The 21,148-nt window shown below is 44.6% G+C and overlaps 1 protein-coding gene across 4 annotated transcripts in view; it reads right to left on the bottom strand.

Moving 5' to 3' along the window:
• The window catches only part of RELN (reelin), a 906,715-nt gene that overhangs the window by 407,065 nt on the left and 478,502 nt on the right, over window positions 1-21,148 (bottom strand). For all 4 annotated transcript variants that reach the window (XM_075345182.1, XM_075345183.1, XM_075345181.1 and 1 more), the window contains 2 exons: window positions 7,949-8,045; window positions 5,854-6,094 (listed from right to left, as the gene is read on the bottom strand). In XM_075345182.1, coding sequence (XP_075201297.1) covers window positions 5,854-6,094; window positions 7,949-8,045 — 338 coding nt within the window. The remainder of the gene's footprint in view (window positions 1-5,853; window positions 6,095-7,948; window positions 8,046-21,148) is intronic.

The following is a 21,148-nucleotide window of genomic DNA, read 5'->3' as shown; positions in this document are numbered from 1 at the left end:
ACTTTCTTTAACAACCCCCCCTGAATTAAATATATCCCACTTAAATATTATTTATTATAATTATAATAATTTTGATTTATTTAGGTTTTCCCGTAACAAAAGTTAAAAAAAAAAAATATCTGTCCACTGACCACATGACATGACCTCAAATAATATTATCTATTATAATACCTCCAGGAGCATTTAGATATTGTGAGTTATATCAGGAGATATTTATAATCTTTACATTTAGGGGATTTTTATTTTTGGATAATGCATATTTAGGCATACAGACTAGGATAAACGGCAAATCTGAAAGATATGTTTAAATAACATCTGTCACTAAAATGATGTGATTTTGTCATATGTAATATTTATGATAAATAATACTGGAAAGAATTGTTAACACTGTGTAACTTTCAGAATCAAAACTAGGTGAAGACCCTCATTAGTACAGTAGTCCATTTAGAACACATTTGTCAAACTCCGTCCTGTGGCCCAAATCTTGCCTGCAGGCCATTTTATTTGGCTTGCCGTGCTATTCTGTTTGGAAGACGATGTGGAGCCCATTATTCAGTTTGGAGGACTATGTGGGGCCGATTATTCTGTAAGGAGGGCTATGTGGAGCACATCATTCTGTATGGAAGACCATTTGGGGTCTATTATTCTGTATGGATGGCTATGTGGATCACATAATTCTGCATGGAAGACTAATTGGGGCCCATTATTCAGTTTGGAGGACTATGTGGGGCACATTATTCTGTATGGAGGGCTATGTAGGGCCCATTTTTCTGTATGGACGGCTATGTGGGGAACATAATTATGTATGGAAGACTATATGGGGGCTCGTTATTCTGTATGGAGGGCTATAGAGGGTACATAATTCTGATTGGAGGGCTATATGGGACCCATTATTCTGTATGGAGAATTATTTGAGGCACATTATTCTGTATGCAGGGCTATGTGGGACCCATTATTCTGTATGCAGGGCTATGTGGGACCCATTATTCTGTATGAAGAGCTATGTGGGGTCCATTATTCTGTATGGAAGACTATGTGGGGCCCATTATTCTATATGGAGGGTTTGTGGGGGCCATTGTTCTGCATGGAGGGCTATGTGGCATCCATCATGCTATGTGGAGGGCTATGTGAGGCCCATTATTCTGTATAGAGGACTATGCGGGACCCACTATTCTGTATGTAGGGCTATTTGGAGCCTATTAATCTGTATGAAGGACTATGTGGGCCACATTATTCTGTATGAAAGATTTTGTGGGACCCATTATTCTGTGTGGAGGACTAGGTGAGGCACATTATTCTGTATGGAGGGATATGTGAGGCTCATTTTTCTGTATGGAGGGCTATGTGGGGCTCATCATTCTGTGTGGAGTGCTATGTGAGGCCCATTATTCTGTATAAAGTCCTACGTGCGACCCACTATTCTGTATGGAGTTCATTATTATGTATGGAGGACTTTGTGAGGCACATTATTCTGTATGGAGGACTATGTGGGGCCCATTATTCTCTATGTAGGATTATGTGGGGCCTGCAACTAGGTTGGCCAACGACATAGTCCAAGTTTTTAATTTTGGTCCTCTGTGTATTTGTTTGACATCACTGATTTTAGAGGCATCATTGATCGATTAACTGTCATAGTTGTATTGTTCGTGGAAGCCTGATATCCAGAGCTTCCATGGAGAGGCTTTGCACAAGCTGCTCTGTTTACCAGATGACCAGTATTGCACATGCCTTCACAATTACAGACAAAAAACCCATTTACCTGTGGCCAAACATTTCTGTGCTTCAGGACACAACATAAACTACATGGAAGTTGTCATATTAAAAGGCAACTTCAGATCAGAGAACCATCGAAGGGTCTGGGAATACAAATTTATTACAATGTTTAACTCTATCCACACAGGACTCAACCTGTCAGGAGGATTTAAGACCCACTACAAAATCTGAGAGGTCTGCTCCAGAGACTGTGAGGGCACCAGACCTCTGTTCCTACATGGATATTGGGACAATAAAACTTTCACACCACTAATCAAAGCTAATTAAGGATTCACTCTCTAAGCTCAGTGTTTGTTTATTTAAATGTCCTTTTATTATGCCATCCCTCTGCTCTGTGTATGTATTTGTGTTTCTTCAGATATTTTGTCATACCATGCCACGGATGGTCGTACTCTCTTTTCTGTATACAGAATAATCCTATATTTCTTGTCACCAATCTGTAATTTAACAGCTTCTGTCTCATCAGGTTCTAGCATAAACTCTCCATTTATTTTAACTAGCATGGCTGTTATTTTCCTATAAATAATGGCTGCCTATTCAACAGGTAGTGGTATGCATGGGCTGAGTTCTGTTGATAAGTTACATGATATTGGCTGAACACAGATCTTGGCTTATCCCCTTTTCAAGATTCCTCCCAAGCTCCTCAACTAAGTCCCATCTTGCCTTCGTCACTTACTCCTGCATTACATTTAATAAGGTAATGCTTTTGCTCTGAGCATTAGGAAGCAAGAGAAGAAAGTCAAATATTAAAAAATAATTGCATGTATAAATCCAGGAGCGCTTTCCACATCTTTTTAAGCTCTGCCGTAGCTTTCATGGCTTAAAGCACATAATGAAGATTCAGTGTGGACTGTGCCTGCTGCTATGAGGGCATATTGGCAAACAAAAATGTATTGATTACATTCTTTTATTGTGACACCCTGACAAAAAGTTGCTGAAGTGTCAATAACCCCATGGCCAACTGGAGCTGTAATGTCTATGATACCATGACAAACAGGTGCTGGAATGTCTTTGACATAACAAACAGGAGCTGGAGAGTCTAGAACACCAATGCAAAAAGGCGCTGGAATGTCTATGACACTATGACAAACATGAGCTGCAGAGTCTATAGCACCATGACAAACAGGCGCTGGAATGTTTGAGACCATTATAAACAGGCGCTGGAATGTCTATGACACCATGACAAACAGATGTTGGAGTGTCTATGATACCATGACAAACAAGAGCCAGATAGGGTATAACATCATGACAACCAGGACCTGGAGAGTATATAACACCATGACAAATAGGCACTGGAATATCTATAACACTATGACAAGCAGGAGCTGGAGTGACTATGACACCATGACAAAGAGCTGAAGACTCTATAACACCATGACAAACAGGAGCTGGAATGTCTAGGAGACCATGATAACCAGATGCTGGAATGTCTATGACACCATGCCAAACAGGCGCTGAAGTGTCTATGGCACCATGACAAACATGAGCTATAGAGTCTACAGCACCATGAGAAACAGGCGCTGGAATGTTTGAGACCATTACAAACAGGCTCTGGAATGTCTATGACCAGTGGCGGACATACCGCCAGTGCAGCTAGTGCAACTGCACCAGGGCCTACAGGTGAAGGGGGGCCCATGCAGGGCAGTTAGTAATGAAGGCAATCTGGCCAGTTGTTTGGAGTCCGAGGCTTCGAGGGGGCCATGGCCAGATTGCTCTCATCTATGATAAGCAGTGTGCTGGGCAGGGAGCAATGCTGCTGCTCCACTGCACAGTATAGGCAGCGAAGCAGCAAGAATCCATTCCCTTTGGCTAAAATGGAGTTGCTCCTGTGAGGTGATGATGTCACGGGTAGGGGCGGGGATTCCTCCTCCAGCGTGGAGCTGATCACTGGTCAGTGTGTACTGTGGCTGCTGGAAATGATGAGGGTATGGAGAAATCCCACTGAGAGGACTGAGGGGCTGCACCATGGAGTGAGGTGCTTCATACATAGGTCTAAGGGTGAGTATTGTGAGGTGGTGTTTGTTTTTGAGGGGGTACAGGATAACTGGATGTTCCTACAGGGGCTGCATGTTGAAGGATTGCACAGAGCAGGTGCTGTATATTGGGGGATTGTACAGGGATGGGGGTCATTATTACATATGTGAGGCTGTCTGCTGGGAGCTGTGCAAGGAAAGGGGGTGAATTTATTTGGGGAAGCAGGGGGTGATGTTACAGTTGTTGGGCTGTGTGCTGGGAGACTGAGTGGGGAAGGGTTAGGCTTACTTGCGTGGGGCTGCAAGCTGGCGGGCTGCATATAGAAGGGGGTTATGTTATGCGTGGGGGCTGCATGGAGAAGGTTTTACAGTTACTTGTTTGTGGCTGCATGGTGAAGCAGGTGATGTTATGCATGTGGTGAATGGGGTGATGTTACGTGTGTGAGGATGCGGGTAATTATGTGGGGAAGCAGGTTATTATGTGAGGAAGCGGGTGATATTATGTATGTGGCACAAAGCCTAAAATTAATTTGGGGAGAGTCACAGAGACTGATCAGTTTATATTTATAGCCTGGCAGAGATTACAGCTAATGGGGGGCACAGTGCTGGCTTATTTATCACTGCACATTGTGAATGGTGGGTGGCTAATTGTATAATATATAGTCCGGTACATATTTGTGCTCAAGGGCGCAGCGTGTGGGATTTTTTATGCAGGAAGTAAATGTATGCATACAATATATGCGAGGATCAGTGTGACAAGACGAGTTGTGGTGGGAAGATGGCGAAATGACCAGATGGAGAAGAAATAAGAGAAAATTAATCAGATGTCAGTGGTAAGTCAATGGATGGAAATATTTATTCTGTACTGTATGATGTGGAGTAATGCTGTTATATGTTAAACTCTTTAGGCCACCTTCCCACATTCGTGTGAAGAGTCCATGTGCTGCCGGATTATTTTATTGGACGTCACATGAACTCGGAGTTTTATAGATCCATTCACATATCTGTGAAAATCACAGATCCGAGAATGTGATCTGCGAGACTCCGAGCTTGTGCTGTTCTAACCTGATTATGAGGAATAGCACATGCTCCAAGGGTCTGTGCGCTGTCGGAGGAAAAAAATCAGGCAGCACACTGACAATGCACACGGATGCAGGACTGTAGCATTATTATGTATAGCAGCATAAATTAGTATCTAATGTACTCGCTCACTATGTAAAGCGCCGTCCTTAATTACATAGTAATTACATAGTATTCTCTTTTATTATGTATAACACTCTCCCTTATTATCTTGCTTATTACCTGTACAGCATAAGCCTGCAGTTATTGTAAAGTCTTAACATTAATAAAATAGTCTAAAACCAACAACCCTTTGAAAGTGGTTTTCTGTAAACAGGTGGGACCTACAGAGTGGTCACACTGGAGTGGCAAAGTAGCAGAGAAATTTTTATTTATTTAATTTATATTTCAAACCTAGTCTGAACCAGAAGATTTTATAGTAAGACAAGATAAAAATATTGTATATAGTTATTATACAATGTTTCACCCTCACTGAGGAAATTTTCAATAAAATGTAGGTAGTGGTGCTAGCAGAAGCTCATGAATATTGAGGCCTACATAGCAGGAGCTCTTCACTGAGAAGACTAGCACAGATGTAGCAGACAAAACAATATTTTATCACAACTACAGCAAGAAGTCTTGTAACTAACACCCCTGATATCAGGATCTCTGTCCCTACGCTATGCTGCTCTCAGATGTGGAGGAAAAGCTTGGTTAAAGATTGCCTTTGAGAGTTTTTCATATCTGGTAATTATGTAAATCAAGTATTGTTTACACTAAAACGTCCTACTAATTTTTGCATTTGGTCACGCATCAGGGGCAGACTTTTCATTGGTGCAACCTGGGCAGCCACACGATGACCCAAGATATAAGAGGGCCCATCTTCACCTCCAAAGAAGGTGGAATTGTGCATGATGATGAGCTATTGGACTGCACAAGGGCTGTCTTCCGTCTGTGTCCACTCCTGTTAAACATTGTACACTGGTATTTTTAGAGATTGTCTATGTTTTTTAAATACTTTTTCAGACAGTACATAAATGCAACAAACCTTGACAGTAGCTCCTGGGAAAAAAAGCCAATTTCCAGTGTCCATTGGATCAAGATTATCTTCTAATATAACCTGCTTATGTGCAGAATTGATTATAAGTATGTTGTCCAGGGCCCAGCATGCCTCATATACATCTCCTGCCTGTGTGGGCTCTTGCGCCCACCGGAACCATACATTGTCACCTTTGGCTTCATAAGGAAGGTAGATAATGTGGATGATTGCACTGACATTTGAAGGAGCGCTGGAAGAAGACAATGAATACATTATACGTGGAAAAGTTTTTGACATGTGTATTTAGATTACAATTATATAGATCTTAGTCAAGTAATAAATAGCCAATAGTTAATGAATTGCAAAGTATAATTTGGGGAGTTTTTTTTCTTTTCTCAAACATTTTAAAACAAGCATCATAAACCATATTTTTTCACAATACAATATTCTTAGGAAAACATTGTAAGGAAACCTGAGAATATGCAACACCCAAACTGCAGCATTGAATTGACTAAAGGCTGCTTTACGCTAGCGATAGCACCTGCCCCTGTTGTTTGTGCGTCACGGGCAAATCGCTGCCCGTGGCGAACAATATCACAGGTACGTGTCACACAAACTTACAGTACCTTCCTAACGATGTCGCTGTGGCCGGCGAACTACCTCTTTTTTAAGGGGACGGTTCGTGCGGCGTCACAGCGACGTCACACAGCGGGCCACCAATAGAAGCGGAGGGGTGGAGAGCAGCCGCATGAACGTCACTCCCTCCTCGTTGCCGGACGACGCAGGAACGCTGTTGTTCGTCGTTCCCGGGGTGTCACACGTAGCGATGTGTGCTGCCTCAGGAACGACAAACAACCTGCGTCCAGAATGAGCAACGATATTTGGAAAATGAACGACGTGTCAACAATCAATGATTTTGTGAGTATTTCGGATCGTTAGTGCTCGCTCGTAAGTGTCACACGCAACGACATCACTAATGAGGACGGATGTGTGTCACGAATTCTGTGACCCCAGCGACATCTCGTTAGCAATGTCATTGCATGTAACGGGGCCTTTAGTGTCATGGAGGACTATGGGGATATCGGGAAACTGTGGCCCATAAGCTGACCCTCAAACTAGGGGGCCCTGTGCTATCCCTATTTTCAGAGATACTCCTAATGGTGGGGATATCTGAATTTCCTTTGTGGCCCTGCTCCTGTCCAGCCCTGATCTTATACCACCCCACGGGGGGCCAGGAAAGGAGTGTGATTTAACTAACAGAAATAAACAGGTGAAAGCAAAACTCTGTCAAACAACATGCACACACAGCGGTACAATAAGAGATTAGGAGAAAAACAAGAGCAGGGTGGAAAAAAACAAGATGATGGGTAACTCCAAAACAGCACCAATCACAAAGCAACTCTTTCTCCAATCTTGGACAACACAACTCCCAGACCAACACAGCATAAACTATAGTTGGCATAGGTAGAAGATTTCCTCCAGCTTAAAAATGAGATAAGAAGCAAATAGCTTCCTTACATGTTATCAAAGAGGCTTAACCAGCAGGCTAGAAGAGGTTAACTCTTGCTAGCCTGTCTGTGAATGAGCAGCCGGCAGGGAAAAGCCTGCATCTGCCTTAGTTGATCAGAAACACCAGAGAAACCATCAGATGGAGTGTCTGACTTTGCAATGTGAACAGAGCCTGACACTGCCATGACAGTTGGTGAGTTTTGTGCAAAACTCCGTGTGACACTAACAATGCTTACAGTTTCTTCTAATAAGCTGTTGATGTTGGAAATCATAGATTTAACTTAATTAATCAGCAAATTTATACCTAACAAGTTTCAATAACACAACAATCTGGGATTCTATGACATTATATTCTGCATCTGACTACTAACCTGCATCAGTTCTATAATGGTCACATTCTATACTGAAGTATTGCAATATTTGTGTACAGAGTCTGCAGGACAATAATGGACTTGTGAAGTATTGCAATATTTGAAGTATTGCAATATTTGTGTACAGAGCCTGCAGGACAATAATGGACTTGTGATTGTAAAGGAATATCAAGTTAACAACACATAATAGTATATCTGATTGATAGGTATACATAGGAACACACCTGATTTTCTCTAGTGGCATCCAGTTGGTAGCATTATTCTTGGCATAGGAAACAATAATACCAGGATCAGAATAGCTGAATCGGCATATGCCTGACCCTGTGAGATGAAACCATATTAAAAAATGTTATACTGTGACAAAGGGCATTAATTACTTCCTTAATAACCACAAATGGCAAGTGACCCCTACACAGAATGCCTATTTTTTATGTGTTAAATTACAAAATCAATAATGAAATGACATAAGAGCTGTTGCTGAAAGTAACGAACAGATTTATCCATGCTTAAGATGCCAGGATTGATATAAAAGTGATAAATCACAGCTGAGCTGTGTAACATATTTTAGATTTCCCCGGGGAGCATTGTGAATGATATGCATTCTGTAAGGATGTATATGTTACTGACATGTGACCTAAATATTACTGACAGTAAAATCAATACTGTACTTCATATTATTAAATATACCTAAATCATTAAAAAGAGATTTAACAACTATTTGGCAAAATGTAAATACTTTAGAAAAGATGAAAGCAGAGAAACAATATAATATTCTAGGTATGTAAAATATTAAGTTACACAGATTACATTATACAGTTGCCTACTAAGAAAGTCATTTGCATTCACTGATCCCATTATAATTTGAATATAATGCCATTTTTTAAAAGATATTCACATTTAGTTTCACTAGATGGTGCCTTACCGAAAGATTAGTCATAGATCACATTGGTATTGGGCAGATGTTTGCATAATTATGTTACGAGTTTAGCAAGCCTACTGAATTTCTCAAGGTCAGAAAGGCACTGTAGTAAGCAAGCAGTAGTTTATCAAGTACTGGTTCAGTACTACCAGATGGAAATGATAATGCAATGCTTTCCAAATGGACTTTTGTTACGATGAAGAGAAATGAATCATTGTGATTTCTGATTATACCAAAAATGAGAATTACAATAACCAGTAATTTGATTTTCCAGAGACCATCACAGCACCATTAGAGGGAGGATGCACTTCCCAGAACAGAAAACCTGCAGGTATAAAAATCCTGGTCCTCCTACTCCCTCAGTGGGTTAACTAAACTAAAGGCTGCCTTCACATGATATGTAGCAAAAATATTGGTAGCAAAACTATATACTTTCACAAACAGAACTAAGTGGGGGTTTTTCACACCTCTGTGATCAAACACCCGTCACCCAAAGGAAATGTAAAGGGAGGGAATTAGAAAGGTGAGTCAACATTTCAAAAATAATAAAATCACTAGAGGAAGTTTTGCCATCGTGGGAGCACTGGTTGTAGAACTTTATGCCAAAAGGACAGTTCATAGGAAAAGGACAGATCCAGCCAATAGTGTCTGAAAAGGTAGAAGAAGAGGACAAAAAAGCTACACTACAAATAGACTCTATGGTGTATCAGCTCCCTCAGCCCAATAAGTAGATATACACTGACAAGAAAATGGGTAAGAATGCATTGAAGTTTTGAATTTCAGACTCCATATTTCACCATCATTACAGCTCAGTTTTGAACGTGAGATTTTTTAGACAATCATCTTGGCTATGTCATACATTAATTTGACTTACAACTATTTAGCATATAATTAGTTATACAGATTCTTGTCATCTCACTGCATTGTTAGAATTTTGCTCCTAAAAATGTAAAATTATTTTTTTATTATTTTCTTAGTACAGTATTTTGCAAATCCACCTTTAGCTTTCAACACTGCCTGAATCCTTCTGGGAATACTCTCGATCAGATTCAAGCATTTCGCAACCGAAATCTCGACCAGGTCTACACGTTCCCAATGTTGGTGCATACTGGTCGACTCTCTTGGGTATGTATACAGCTTTTTCTTCAACTCTATTAACAAGTGTTCGACTGGGTTAAGCTCTGGGTAATATAGAGGCTAATCCAGAATCTCAACTTTAATGTCATTGAACCATTTCTTTGCCAATATCGACATATGGTTCAGGACGTTGTCCTGCTGAAACACTGTCGTCTTTTTCATGCCCATAGTTCTCGAGTCTACAAAGTAACTTGTCTTGTAAGACACTCACATATAGCTCAGCAGTGAAATCACCATCAATCCTGGTCAAGTTTCCTACGCCTTTGGCTGAGAAACAACCCCATATCATGAGGCTTTCTCCACCAAACTTGACGGTTCCTTCAGTTTCTCAGTTAGTTAGCCCCTTTTCCCTTGTTTCTTCCAGACCCATTTGCACCCATCAGAACTAAAGCCTGCTTTACACGTTACGATTAAGCATACGATATTTTATGCGATCGTAACCGCCCCCATCGTATGTGCGGCACGTTCAATTTGTTGAACGTGTCGCACAAACGATTATTTGCCGTCACACGTACTTACCCTTCCATACGACCTCAATGTGGGCGGTGAACGTCCACTTCCTGGAGTGGGAGGGATGTTCGGCGTCACATCGACGTCATGCGGCAGCCGGCCAATAGAAGCGGAGGGGCGGGGATGAGTGGGACGTAAACATCCCGCCCACCTCCTTCCTTCCGCATTGCCCGCGGGAGCCGTGGGACGCAGGTAAGATCTGTTCATCGTTCCCGAGGTGTCACACACTGCGATGTGTGCTACCTCGGGAACATTGAACAACCTCACATTCAATTTTTAGCAATTGAATGACGTGCATGCGATGAACGTTTTAACGTTCAATCGCACGTAGCTGTCACACGCTACAATATAACTTACGATGCCGGATGTGCGTCACTTACGACGTGACCCCGCCAACACATCGTAAGATATATTGTAGCGTGTAAAGCCCGCTTTAGTCTATGCACGCTCATCTTTTTGCTCCAAATCACCCGTTTCCATCTTCTACTGACCATTTTTTGCAACTCGAGCTGATGCTTCTGATGATGATATTGAATTAATGTCTTCTTTACCTTTTTTCAAGCCACCATTCCAGACTTGTATAACATGCGTCACACGGTGCTTGCAGGGACATTTGTGATATCACTATTGCGAAGTATAACAGCCACATCCACTTTGTCAAACCAGAACGGACAGACCTTGGGATGAGCAGTTGACTCCGATATTTTGCCTGAATGTTCACCTCTTGACTTTTGAATGTATGGATGGACTTCATTTTGTATTCTTCAAACTGTCATGGCACCTCACATGATGTAATCTTCTTGGATGAGAGATCGCTATCAATGAGCTGGATGCTGCTGCTTCTCTTTTTTTGGGAAATCTTCTTGGCTGCTCCTCAATTCAAACCAGTGACTTTTCACTTGGGAATCAACCTAATAACACACTGCGCTATTAGAAAATGTGAGAACAGGTTGTAAAAGATCTTGAAAAAGATTTTTCAAACACCAGAAGCAAAACAGTAACAATGCAGAGACATTACGAGAATCTGCATAACTAATAATATGCTAAATAGTTGCAAGTCAATTGTATGTACAAGAAAACCAAGATGATTGTCTATAAAACAAAGGTAGTCTAACACTTAAAATTCTTGTGAATGGTGAGATATGGAGCATAAAAGTCAAAGGTTCAAAGCATTATTATGCTTTTGCTCATCAGTGTAGCCCATTAAGAATGGGCTTTGAACTTTCCTGGAACTGAATAAGAGGTGCACTCATAAGCTAGGATAATAGCTGACCTGATCAATTTTGCAAAGAAACATGTATTAGTCTACTTGCCTATATTTTGACTTACTAATTTGATAAAAAGAGAGCTATTTACCCTCTACTGGGTAGAGGCAGTAATAAACCTTATTGCACATATTCTAACATCTAGAAAATTATTTTTGTCTGATTTATTGTTGCTGCAGAAGGAGGGCAGAATAATCACCTGGGACGTATATTTTCAAAAACTTTAGGGAGAAACGCTAGATCAGGTTTATTGATGACTCTATCTTCTAGCACAGAAGTCTAGGGACTACCTGCAAGAGTAGGTTGAGACGTTCCTCACTTTAGCAGCTTTTCAAAATCGATAAAGGATCAGAAGGCAGGGGGATGGTATGTGAGCGGTACGCCTGAAGGTGGAAGCCTGAGATTAAGGAAGAGTCCTATGTAGCAGTGGTGGTAGTGGTATATGTGGCAACCTACTTTTGATGGTAGTCCGTTTGTGACCCATGCTGCTCCCATTCATTTCCCATGCAAAACCTTGAAAAAGGCTCCAGTAGCCGAAACGTCGGGTTGTTGCTTCCCATTTTGGTGCACTTTTTGCAAAAAATCAAAACAAATAAAAATCTCAAAATGTACCTCATTTGTCTATAATTTGAGTGTTCACTATACGGATATTTTTAGGCTGGACCTCCCCTGACTGAGAATACGGTCCCCAGATGTCAGGCTTTATTTTGGCTGGGTATCAAAATTGGGGGGGGGGGGGGAACCGCACCATGTTTTTTTAAAGTTATTTATTTATATAACTTTAAAACAAGCTGCATGCAGTTCCTCTTAGTTTGATACACAATCAAGATCGGCGCACGGCTGGGGGCTGCAGCCTGTAGCCGTATGTGAGCCACCGCTGCAGCGGTCGAACCGCTCGGATCCGGGATCGCTGTGGCTCGAGGGTCTCCGGACCCGGGGACTTGCGGCCACTTAAATGTAAAGGGAGCTATTTACAGGGGAATAAGAGTTCGTGACGCCACCTGTGGTTCGCAGTAAGGAGAGTACCACCGCTGCCGATGGGAGTACCCAGGGGAGATGGAGCGGGGCAGCCAGATGACGTTCCCTCCATGGGTAGGGGAGGCCACGGGACTCTGTATGGTGAGATGCTGGTTGTAGGGGAGCGTAGCGCTAGTTGGAAGCAGGGGAGGACCATGTACTCACTCAGGCAGTATCGGTGATGGTGCGACCGCAAAGCAGACTGACCAACAAGGTAAACCAAGTCTCTGGGTGCCGCTGCCCTCTTGGGGGAGCTCGTCCGGGTATTCGTCCCCTCTTGTACTGCCAGGTGGTCCGGAGCTTGCCTCCGTGCACAAATTAGAAGTATTCTGGTGGCCCGTTGGCTTAAAGCTGTCCAGGCCCCGCTCCCTACTTGTTGGTAGTGGAGCTGTGCTCTCAAGGGCTCACGCTTGGGATTTTTGTGGGCTGCGTGGGTTGGAAAGCCCTATCCCCCTCATTGCGCTAATGCCCCTGATCTCTGAGCTTCTTGGGGACAGTCCATAAAGTCACTATCCTCCACAGGTTAATTGCCGGGTTGCCTGAAGCTACTCCCCGAACTAAGGTCCTGTACCCCGCCGTGCTTTCGGTCTCGGACCGGTTATTAGACTCGAGCTGCTGACCATCCTCCAAGACCAGGTCTATGCACCCAGCCTCAATACCCTGAAACCGGGTCTACAACTTCTCCAGGCCCAGACCACCGTCTGCGACCCAACCTGTAACTCCCTGCGAGCCACATAATCTCAGCTCCTCACTTCGAGGGCTAACACTCAACTCTCCTCCAGCTCCCTAGAAGCTACCACTTCAGCTCCTCTCTCTCTGAAAGCTGACACTCCACTCCACTATTCTACTTCCCTCCCACCAGTCTGCCTGACCCCTTGGCGGGTGGCCCTATTGCAGCTCAGCAGCCCACTGGTGTGTCTGACAGGGTGTGGTATGAGGTGTGGTTGGGATTTGGATGCTGATGGAGGCAATACCATAGGTTGGGAACCCAGAACCATGAGGGGTTGAGCCCTGCACTAAAGAGCAGCAAGTGCAGTATGCTGTGACGCCCTGACTAGTCCAGGGGTGTCACATATTATTATTATTATTATTGTGACGCCCTGGCACCCCCAGGTGGTCACACATAGAACAGGCCCCCGCACAACACCATCCCTCACAGGGTTAAACCTTGCCAACCAAATCTTAGTCACCCCACCCCCGGGTAGGAAAGGCACACCAGTGGGCGGGACCAGGCGGATGGAGAACGCCCACCTAGGGTTTTAGATAACCCGGGGCGGGAAAAGAGTGAGGAGTTGTTGAGTGGAAGTTGAAGTAGTCAGTGGTGTTGAGTTGCAGAGGAGGGGAGCAGGAGGAGAAAGTAAAGCTCAAGTACAGAAAGCGGAGGCGTCGGGGTTGGAGCCCCGGCGTATTGGCAAGGTGGTAGACGGTGCTCCGTGTCTGTCAGGAGACAGGAAGACGGCAGCCGGAGATCCGAGGTGGACCGGGGCAGGTTTGGAGCCCGCTGGTACAGACACCGGAGACCCGACCCGGAAACAGTGCACAGAGGGGGTACTTGGGCCTTGAAGCCAGGACCGGAACAAATGGCCTAGCTAATTAATCAATTGAGGGCAGGATTATAGGTCCTGTCCCAACCAAAGTCCCAAAAGCAGACACAACCACCCACCGAGAGGGATAGGGCATCCGCCAGGGCTCGGTAGATCCCACGGGTCAGCGCCAGCGGGCAAGGCTCCCAACAGAAGTACCGGGAGCGGACTCCCGTGTTCCACACCGGGAAGTCCACCACACCAAAAACACAGTGCAGAGGAAAGTGACACAGACCATCACCCCGTGTGAGGGACCAGAATACACTCGGCCGCGGCGGCCGGCCACCAGCACCTTGGTTAACCATTGGACTTGTCTGATTCATTTAATCGTGAGTAAACTGAGACTGAGACTCCCTGGTCAGACCAGGCGCGCCGGCCCCTGCCATCACCGTCCCCAGCACCGAGCCACCGGGCCACGGGGCAACCATCCCTGCCCACAGAGGGGTTAACAACCAGCTACCTTACCATCACCCCCGGGTGGCCCAGAACAGCAGCGGTGGTGCAACACTTCACCACACACCGTGGGTAGCGTCACAGACTGTGAACGGCAAATCCATACAACTACGTCCCTTTCATTTGAAGTGTCCGCGTGACCCCTGGGTATGGAGAATCCCTCAAGCCACACCGCGGATCTGGATCCGAGCAGCCCGGCTGCTACCGACGTGGGGGCGGTACATTATTATTATTTATTATTATAGCGCCATTTATTCCATGGCGCTTTACAAGTGAAAGAGGGTATACGTACAACAATCATTAACAATACAAAACAGACTGGTATAAGAGGAGAGAGGACCCTGCCCGCGAGGGCTCACAGTCTATAGGGACAGTACAAAAGGTGAGGACAAAGCTGGTTGCGCAGTGGTGTACTGGACTGAGGGTTATTGTAGGATGTAGGCTTGTTAGAAGAGATGGGTCTTCAGGTTCCTCTTGAAGCTTTCCACGGTAGGGGAGAGTCTTATATGCTGAGGTAGAGCGTTCCAGAGTATGGGGGAGGCACGGGAGAAATCTTGTACGCGATTGTGGGAAGAGGAGATAAGAGAGGAGTAAAGAAGAAGATCTTGGGAGGATCTGAGGTTGCGTGCAGGTAGGTACCGGGAGACTAGGTCACAGATGTAAGGAGGAGACAGGTTGTGGATGGCTTTGTATGTCATGGTTAATGTTTTAAACTGGAGTCGTTGGGCAGTGCTTTATCTGTGCTGGGCATCATAATATGGTGGACCCTATGTCAATTGTTTTATTTATTTTTATACCATGATACTGACCCGCAGACAGCTGCACTGCTTTCCCTGCCCACCGGTTGTCCAGGCGCCTGTGACTGGTTGCAGTCAGCAGATATGTTGACATTCACGGTGGGGCCGCGTCTGACTGCAACCAATCACAGGCGCTGGTGGGCTGGGAAAACAGAGCATATAGATGAGCAGTAATTAGCAGCCCAGAAAGTGAATGCGAGGCCTGGTGCAGCATACAGCCATGCTGGAGCCTTGGTAAATATAGCGCACCTCCTCCCATCCTCCTATCCCTTTTACCACCATTTTTAGTTGCCGGATTCTAATTCCTATAGACTTATTTGGGGATCAGAATCTGTCCCAGAAACGGATTTTAGAAACCGGATAACCGGGACCGGCCGGTCCCGGTTATCTGCGTGTCTAATCATCACTACTTACAGCCAATGAAAACCCAAAAGTCATTATCTCAGAAAATTAGAATATTATATAAGACCAACTGAAAAAAATGATTTTAAACTCAGAAATGTTGGCCTACTGAAAAATATGTACAGTAAATGCACTCAATACTTGGTCAGAGCTCCTTTTGCAAGAATTACTACATCAATGCAGTGTGGCATGGAGGAGATCAGCCTGTGGCACTGCTGAGGTGTTATGGAAGCTTAGTTTGATTTGATAGCCCTTCAGCTCATCTGCATTGTTGGGTTTGATGTCTCATCTTCCTCTTGACACTAGATTCTCTATCGGGTGTAGGTCAGGGGAGTCTGCTGGCCAATCGAGCACCATGATACTGTGGTTACTAAACCAGGTATTGGTACTTTTGGCAGTATGGACAGGTGCCAAGTCTTGCTGGAAAATGAAATTTCCATCTCCAAAAAGCTTGTTGGCAGAGGTAAGCATGAAGTGCTCTACAATTTCCTGGTAGACGGCTATGCTGACTTTGATCTTGATAAAACACAGTGGACCTACACCAGCGACTGACATGGCTCCCCAAACCATCAACAACATCTTGGACCACTTAGCAACAGTCCAGTTCTTTTTCTCCTTGGCCCAGATAAGACGCTTCTGGCATTGTCTATTGGTCATGAGTGGCTTGACACAAGGAATGCGACAGTTGTAGCCCATGTTCTGGCAACATCTGTGTGTGGTGGTACCTAAAGCACTGACTCCAGCAATAGTCCACTCCTTGTGAATCTCCCCCAAATTATTGAATGGGCTTTTCTTAATAATCCTATCAAGAATGCAGTTATCCCAGTTACTTGTGCACCTTTTTCTACCACACATTTTCCTTCCACTCAACTTTCCATTAATATAATTGGACATAACAATCTGTGAACAGCCAGCTTCTTTAGCAATGACCTTTTGTGGCTTACCCTCCTTGTGGAGTGTGTCAATGGCTGCCTTCTGGACACCTGTCAAGTCAGCAGTCTTCCCCATGATTGTGTAGCCTACAGAACCAGACTAAGGGACCATTTTAAATGCTTAGGAAGCCTTTGCAGGTGTTTTGCGGTAATTATTCTAATTTTCTGAGATAATGGCTTTGGATTTTCATTGGCTGTAACCAACATTAACATAAATAAACACTTAATATAGATCACTCTGTTTGTAATGACTCTACATAAATATGTGTTTCTCTTTTTGTATCGAATTACTGGAAAAAAAATAACTTTTTGATGATATTGTAATTTATTGAGATGCTCTTGTAGCCCTTTCTCAAATCCCAATTGTAAAGCCTGCTTTACACCTTTCAATTAAGCATACGATATCGTATGCGATGTGACACGCCCCTATCGTATGTGCGACACGTTCAATTTGTTGACCGTGTCGCACAAACGATTAATTGCTGTCACATGTACTTACCCTTCCATACGACCTCGATGTGGGAGGCGAACATCCACTTCCTGGAGTGTGAGGGACGTTCGGCGTCACAGCGACGTCACGCGGCAGCCGGCCAATAGAAGCGGAGGGGCGAAGATGAGCGGGACGTAAACATCCCACCCACCTCCTTCCTTCCGCATTGCCGGCGGGAGCCGCGGGACGCAGGTAAGATCTGTTCATCGTTCCCGGGGTGTCACATACTGCGATGTGTGGTACCTCGGGAACATTGAGCAACCCGCTGTGCAATTTTATGGAAATGAACGACGTGTATGCGATGAACGGTTTTACGTTCAATCACAATCGCACGTAGCTGTCACACACTACACCACTAACAATGCCGGATGTGCGTCACTTACGACGTGACCCCGCCGACACATCGTTAGATTTGTTGTAGCGTGTAAAGCCCGCTTTAAGAAATCCATTACTGATCCCAGGAATTATTTTTATAAAAGTTTCCTATACTCAAAACACATTTTTTTAGGTGACAGGATTCCTACATTATCTCAAGGTGGAAACTGTCATATCTGATAATTCATAATTAATCCTTAGTGACCACCAATACGACTTAAAACTGAGCTGAGATATAAGTAATTAGCATCCCCCGACTGGTGAAAATGGAGTTGCTGTCAACTGTACATTATAGCTGACAACCTGGTGCATCAGATATCATTTCTGTTGGCACTGACCATGGCCATTTAATCCTTTAGATGCTGCTGTATAGTGTGATAGTGTAATAGTGACTATGGCATCTAGATGGTAAACAGAGTGTAGTGGCTCCCTCTTTAACCACATTAGCATCATGAGACAGGGCCGGACTAGCCATAGGACAATTCTGGCAAATGCTAGAAGGGCCGGTCCCTGTTGTGGGCCGCTCGATATACGGCCACTCTCTCTTCTGCAGCATGCATGGCAGGCAGCATTAGTTTGCCTTGAGCACAATCATGCTGTGCTACACAGCTAAAATCAGCAGAAGCAGGGGGTGGCATACTCCATGCCACCCCCTGGACCTGCTGGTTAGACAGTGGCCCGCGAGATGTGGAAGTCCTACGTTGCTCCCTGCTTCCTGATCAGTGTAGTGCCATGACTGGGCCCTGAAGTGCGGCAGCGTCATGATGTCAGTACATTGCTGACGCCATCACACGGCGCTCAGAAACACGTCGGGTATCGGTAAGCATTCCACAGAGCCGAAGATGAAAAGTGTTATCAATGTGGATGAGAGGGGAGGGTATTAGGGCACAAGATGGGTAAAAGAGGGCACAGCTTTGCAGGAGAAAGTGGAGGAGGGAGAACTTTATACAGAAGGGCAATGCGTGTCTGTAAGGAAGGAGATTTTGTACTGGAGCAGTGTGGGGAGGAATATTTTGGAGAGGAACTGTGTGTTTGAAGAAGGAATATTATGGAGAGGGGCAGGTGTGTGGGGGCGATATGATGGAGTGCGGTAGCATGGGGGGAATATGATAGAGAGAGGCAGCGTGAGGGGAATATGATGGAGAGAGGCAGCGTGAGGGGAATATGATGGAGAGGGGGAGCTTGTGGGGGAATATGATGGAGAGGGGCAGCCTGGTAGGGAATATAATGGAGAGGGGCAGCTTGGGAGGAATATGATGGAGAGGGGCAGCCTGGGGGGAATATGATGAAGAGGGTCACCCTGGGGGGAAATATGCTAAGAGGGACAGCCTGGGGAGGAATATGATGGAGAGAAGCAGCATGGGGGCAATATGATGGAGAGGGGCAGCCTGTGGGGGAATATGATAGAGAGGTTCAGTTTGTGGAGGGGATATTTTGTGAAGGAAGCACTGCAATTATTTTTGTATTTTTGTATTATTTTGTGGTGTACTGGACTGAGGGTTATTGTAGGATGTAGGCTTGTTAGAAGAGATGGGTCTTCAGGTTCCTCTTGAAGCTTTCCACGGTAGGGGAGAGTCTTATATGCTGAGGTAGAGCGTTCCAGAGTATGGGGGAGGCACGGGAGAAATCTTGTACGCGATTGTGGGAAGAGGAGATAAGAGAGGAGTAAAGAAGAAGATCTTGGGAGGATCTGAGGTTGCGTGCAGGTAGGTACCGGGAGACTAGGTCACAGATGTAAGGAGGAGACAGGTTGTGGATGGCTTTGTATGTCATGGTTAATGTTTTAAACTGGAGTCGTTGGGCAGTGCTTTATCTGTGCTGGGCATCATAATATGGTGGACCCTATGTCAATTGTTTTATTTATTTTTATACCATGATACTGACCCGCAGACAGCTGCACTGCTTTCCCTGCCCACCGGTTGTCCAGGCGCCTGTGACTGGTTGCAGTCAGCAGATATGTTGACATTCACGGTGGGGCCGCGTCTGACTGCAACCAATCACAGGCGCTGGTGGGCTGGGAAAACAGAGCATATAGATGAGCAGTAATTAGCAGCCCAGAAAGTGAATGCGAGGCCTGGTGCAGCATACAGCCATGCTGGAGCCTTGGTAAATATAGCGCACCTCCTCCCATCCTCCTATCCCTTTTACCACCATTTTTAGTTGCCGGATTCTAATTCCTATAGACTTATTTGGGGATCAGAATCTGTCCCAGAAACGGATTTTAGAAACCGGATAACCGGGACCGGCCGGTCCCGGTTATCTGCGTGTCTAATCATCACTACTTACAGCCAATGAAAACCCAAAAGTCATTATCTCAGAAAATTAGAATATTATATAAGACCAACTGAAAAAAATGATTTTAAACTCAGAAATGTTGGCCTACTGAAAAATATGTACAGTAAATGCACTCAATACTTGGTCAGAGCTCCTTTTGCAAGAATTACTACATCAATGCAGTGTGGCATGGAGGAGATCAGCCTGTGGCACTGCTGAGGTGTTATGGAAGCTTAGTTTGATTTGATAGCCCTTCAGCTCATCTGCATTGTTGGGTTTGATGTCTCATCTTCCTCTTGACACTAGATTCTCTATCGGGTGTAGGTCAGGGGAGTCTGCTGGCCAATCGAGCACCATGATACTGTGGTTACTAAACCAGGTATTCGTACTTTTGGCAGTATGGACAGGTGCCAAGTCTTGCTGGAAAATGAAATTTCCATCTCCAAAAAGCTTGTTGGCAGAGGTAAGCATGAAGTGCTCTACAATTTCCTGGTAGACGGCTATGCTGACTTTGATCTTGATAAAACACAGTGGACCTACACCAGCGACTGACATGGCTCCCCAAACCATCAACAACATCTTGGACCACTTAGCAACAGTCCAGTTCTTTTTCTCCTTGGCCCAGATAAGACGCTTCTGGCATTGTCTATTGGTCATGAGTGGCTTGACACAAGGAATGCGACAGTTGTAGCCCATGTTCTGGCAACATCTGTGTGTGGTGGTACCTAAAGCACTGACTCCAGCAATAGTCCACTCCTTGTGAATCTCCCCCAAATTATTGAATGGGCTTTTCTTAATAATCCTATCAAGAATGCAGTTATCCCAGTTACTTGTGCACCTTTTTCTACCACACATTTTCCTTCCACTCAACTTTCCATTAATATAATTGGACATAACAATCTGTGAACAGCCAGCTTCTTTAGCAATGACCTTTTGTGGCTTACCCTCCTTGTGGAGTGTGTCAATGGCTGCCTTCTGGACACCTGTCAAGTCAGCAGTCTTCCCCATGATTGTGTAGCCTACAGAACCAGACTAAGGGACCATTTTAAATGCTTAGGAAGCCTTTGCAGGTGTTTTGCGGTAATTATTCTAATTTTCTGAGATAATGGCTTTGGCAATGCGTGTCTGTAAGGAAGGAGATTTTGTACTGGAGCAGTGTGGGGAGGAATATTTTGGAGAGGAACTGTGTGTTTGAAGAAGGAATATTATGGAGAGGGGCAGGTGTGTGGGGGCGATATGATGGAGTGCGGTAGCATGGGGGGAATATGAT

Source organism: Anomaloglossus baeobatrachus, chromosome 4 (assembly GCF_048569485.1).
Source record: "Anomaloglossus baeobatrachus isolate aAnoBae1 chromosome 4, aAnoBae1.hap1, whole genome shotgun sequence".
NCBI lineage: Eukaryota > Metazoa > Chordata > Amphibia > Anura > Aromobatidae > Anomaloglossus > Anomaloglossus baeobatrachus.
This window is presented reverse-complemented; position numbering and strand designations above follow the sequence as displayed.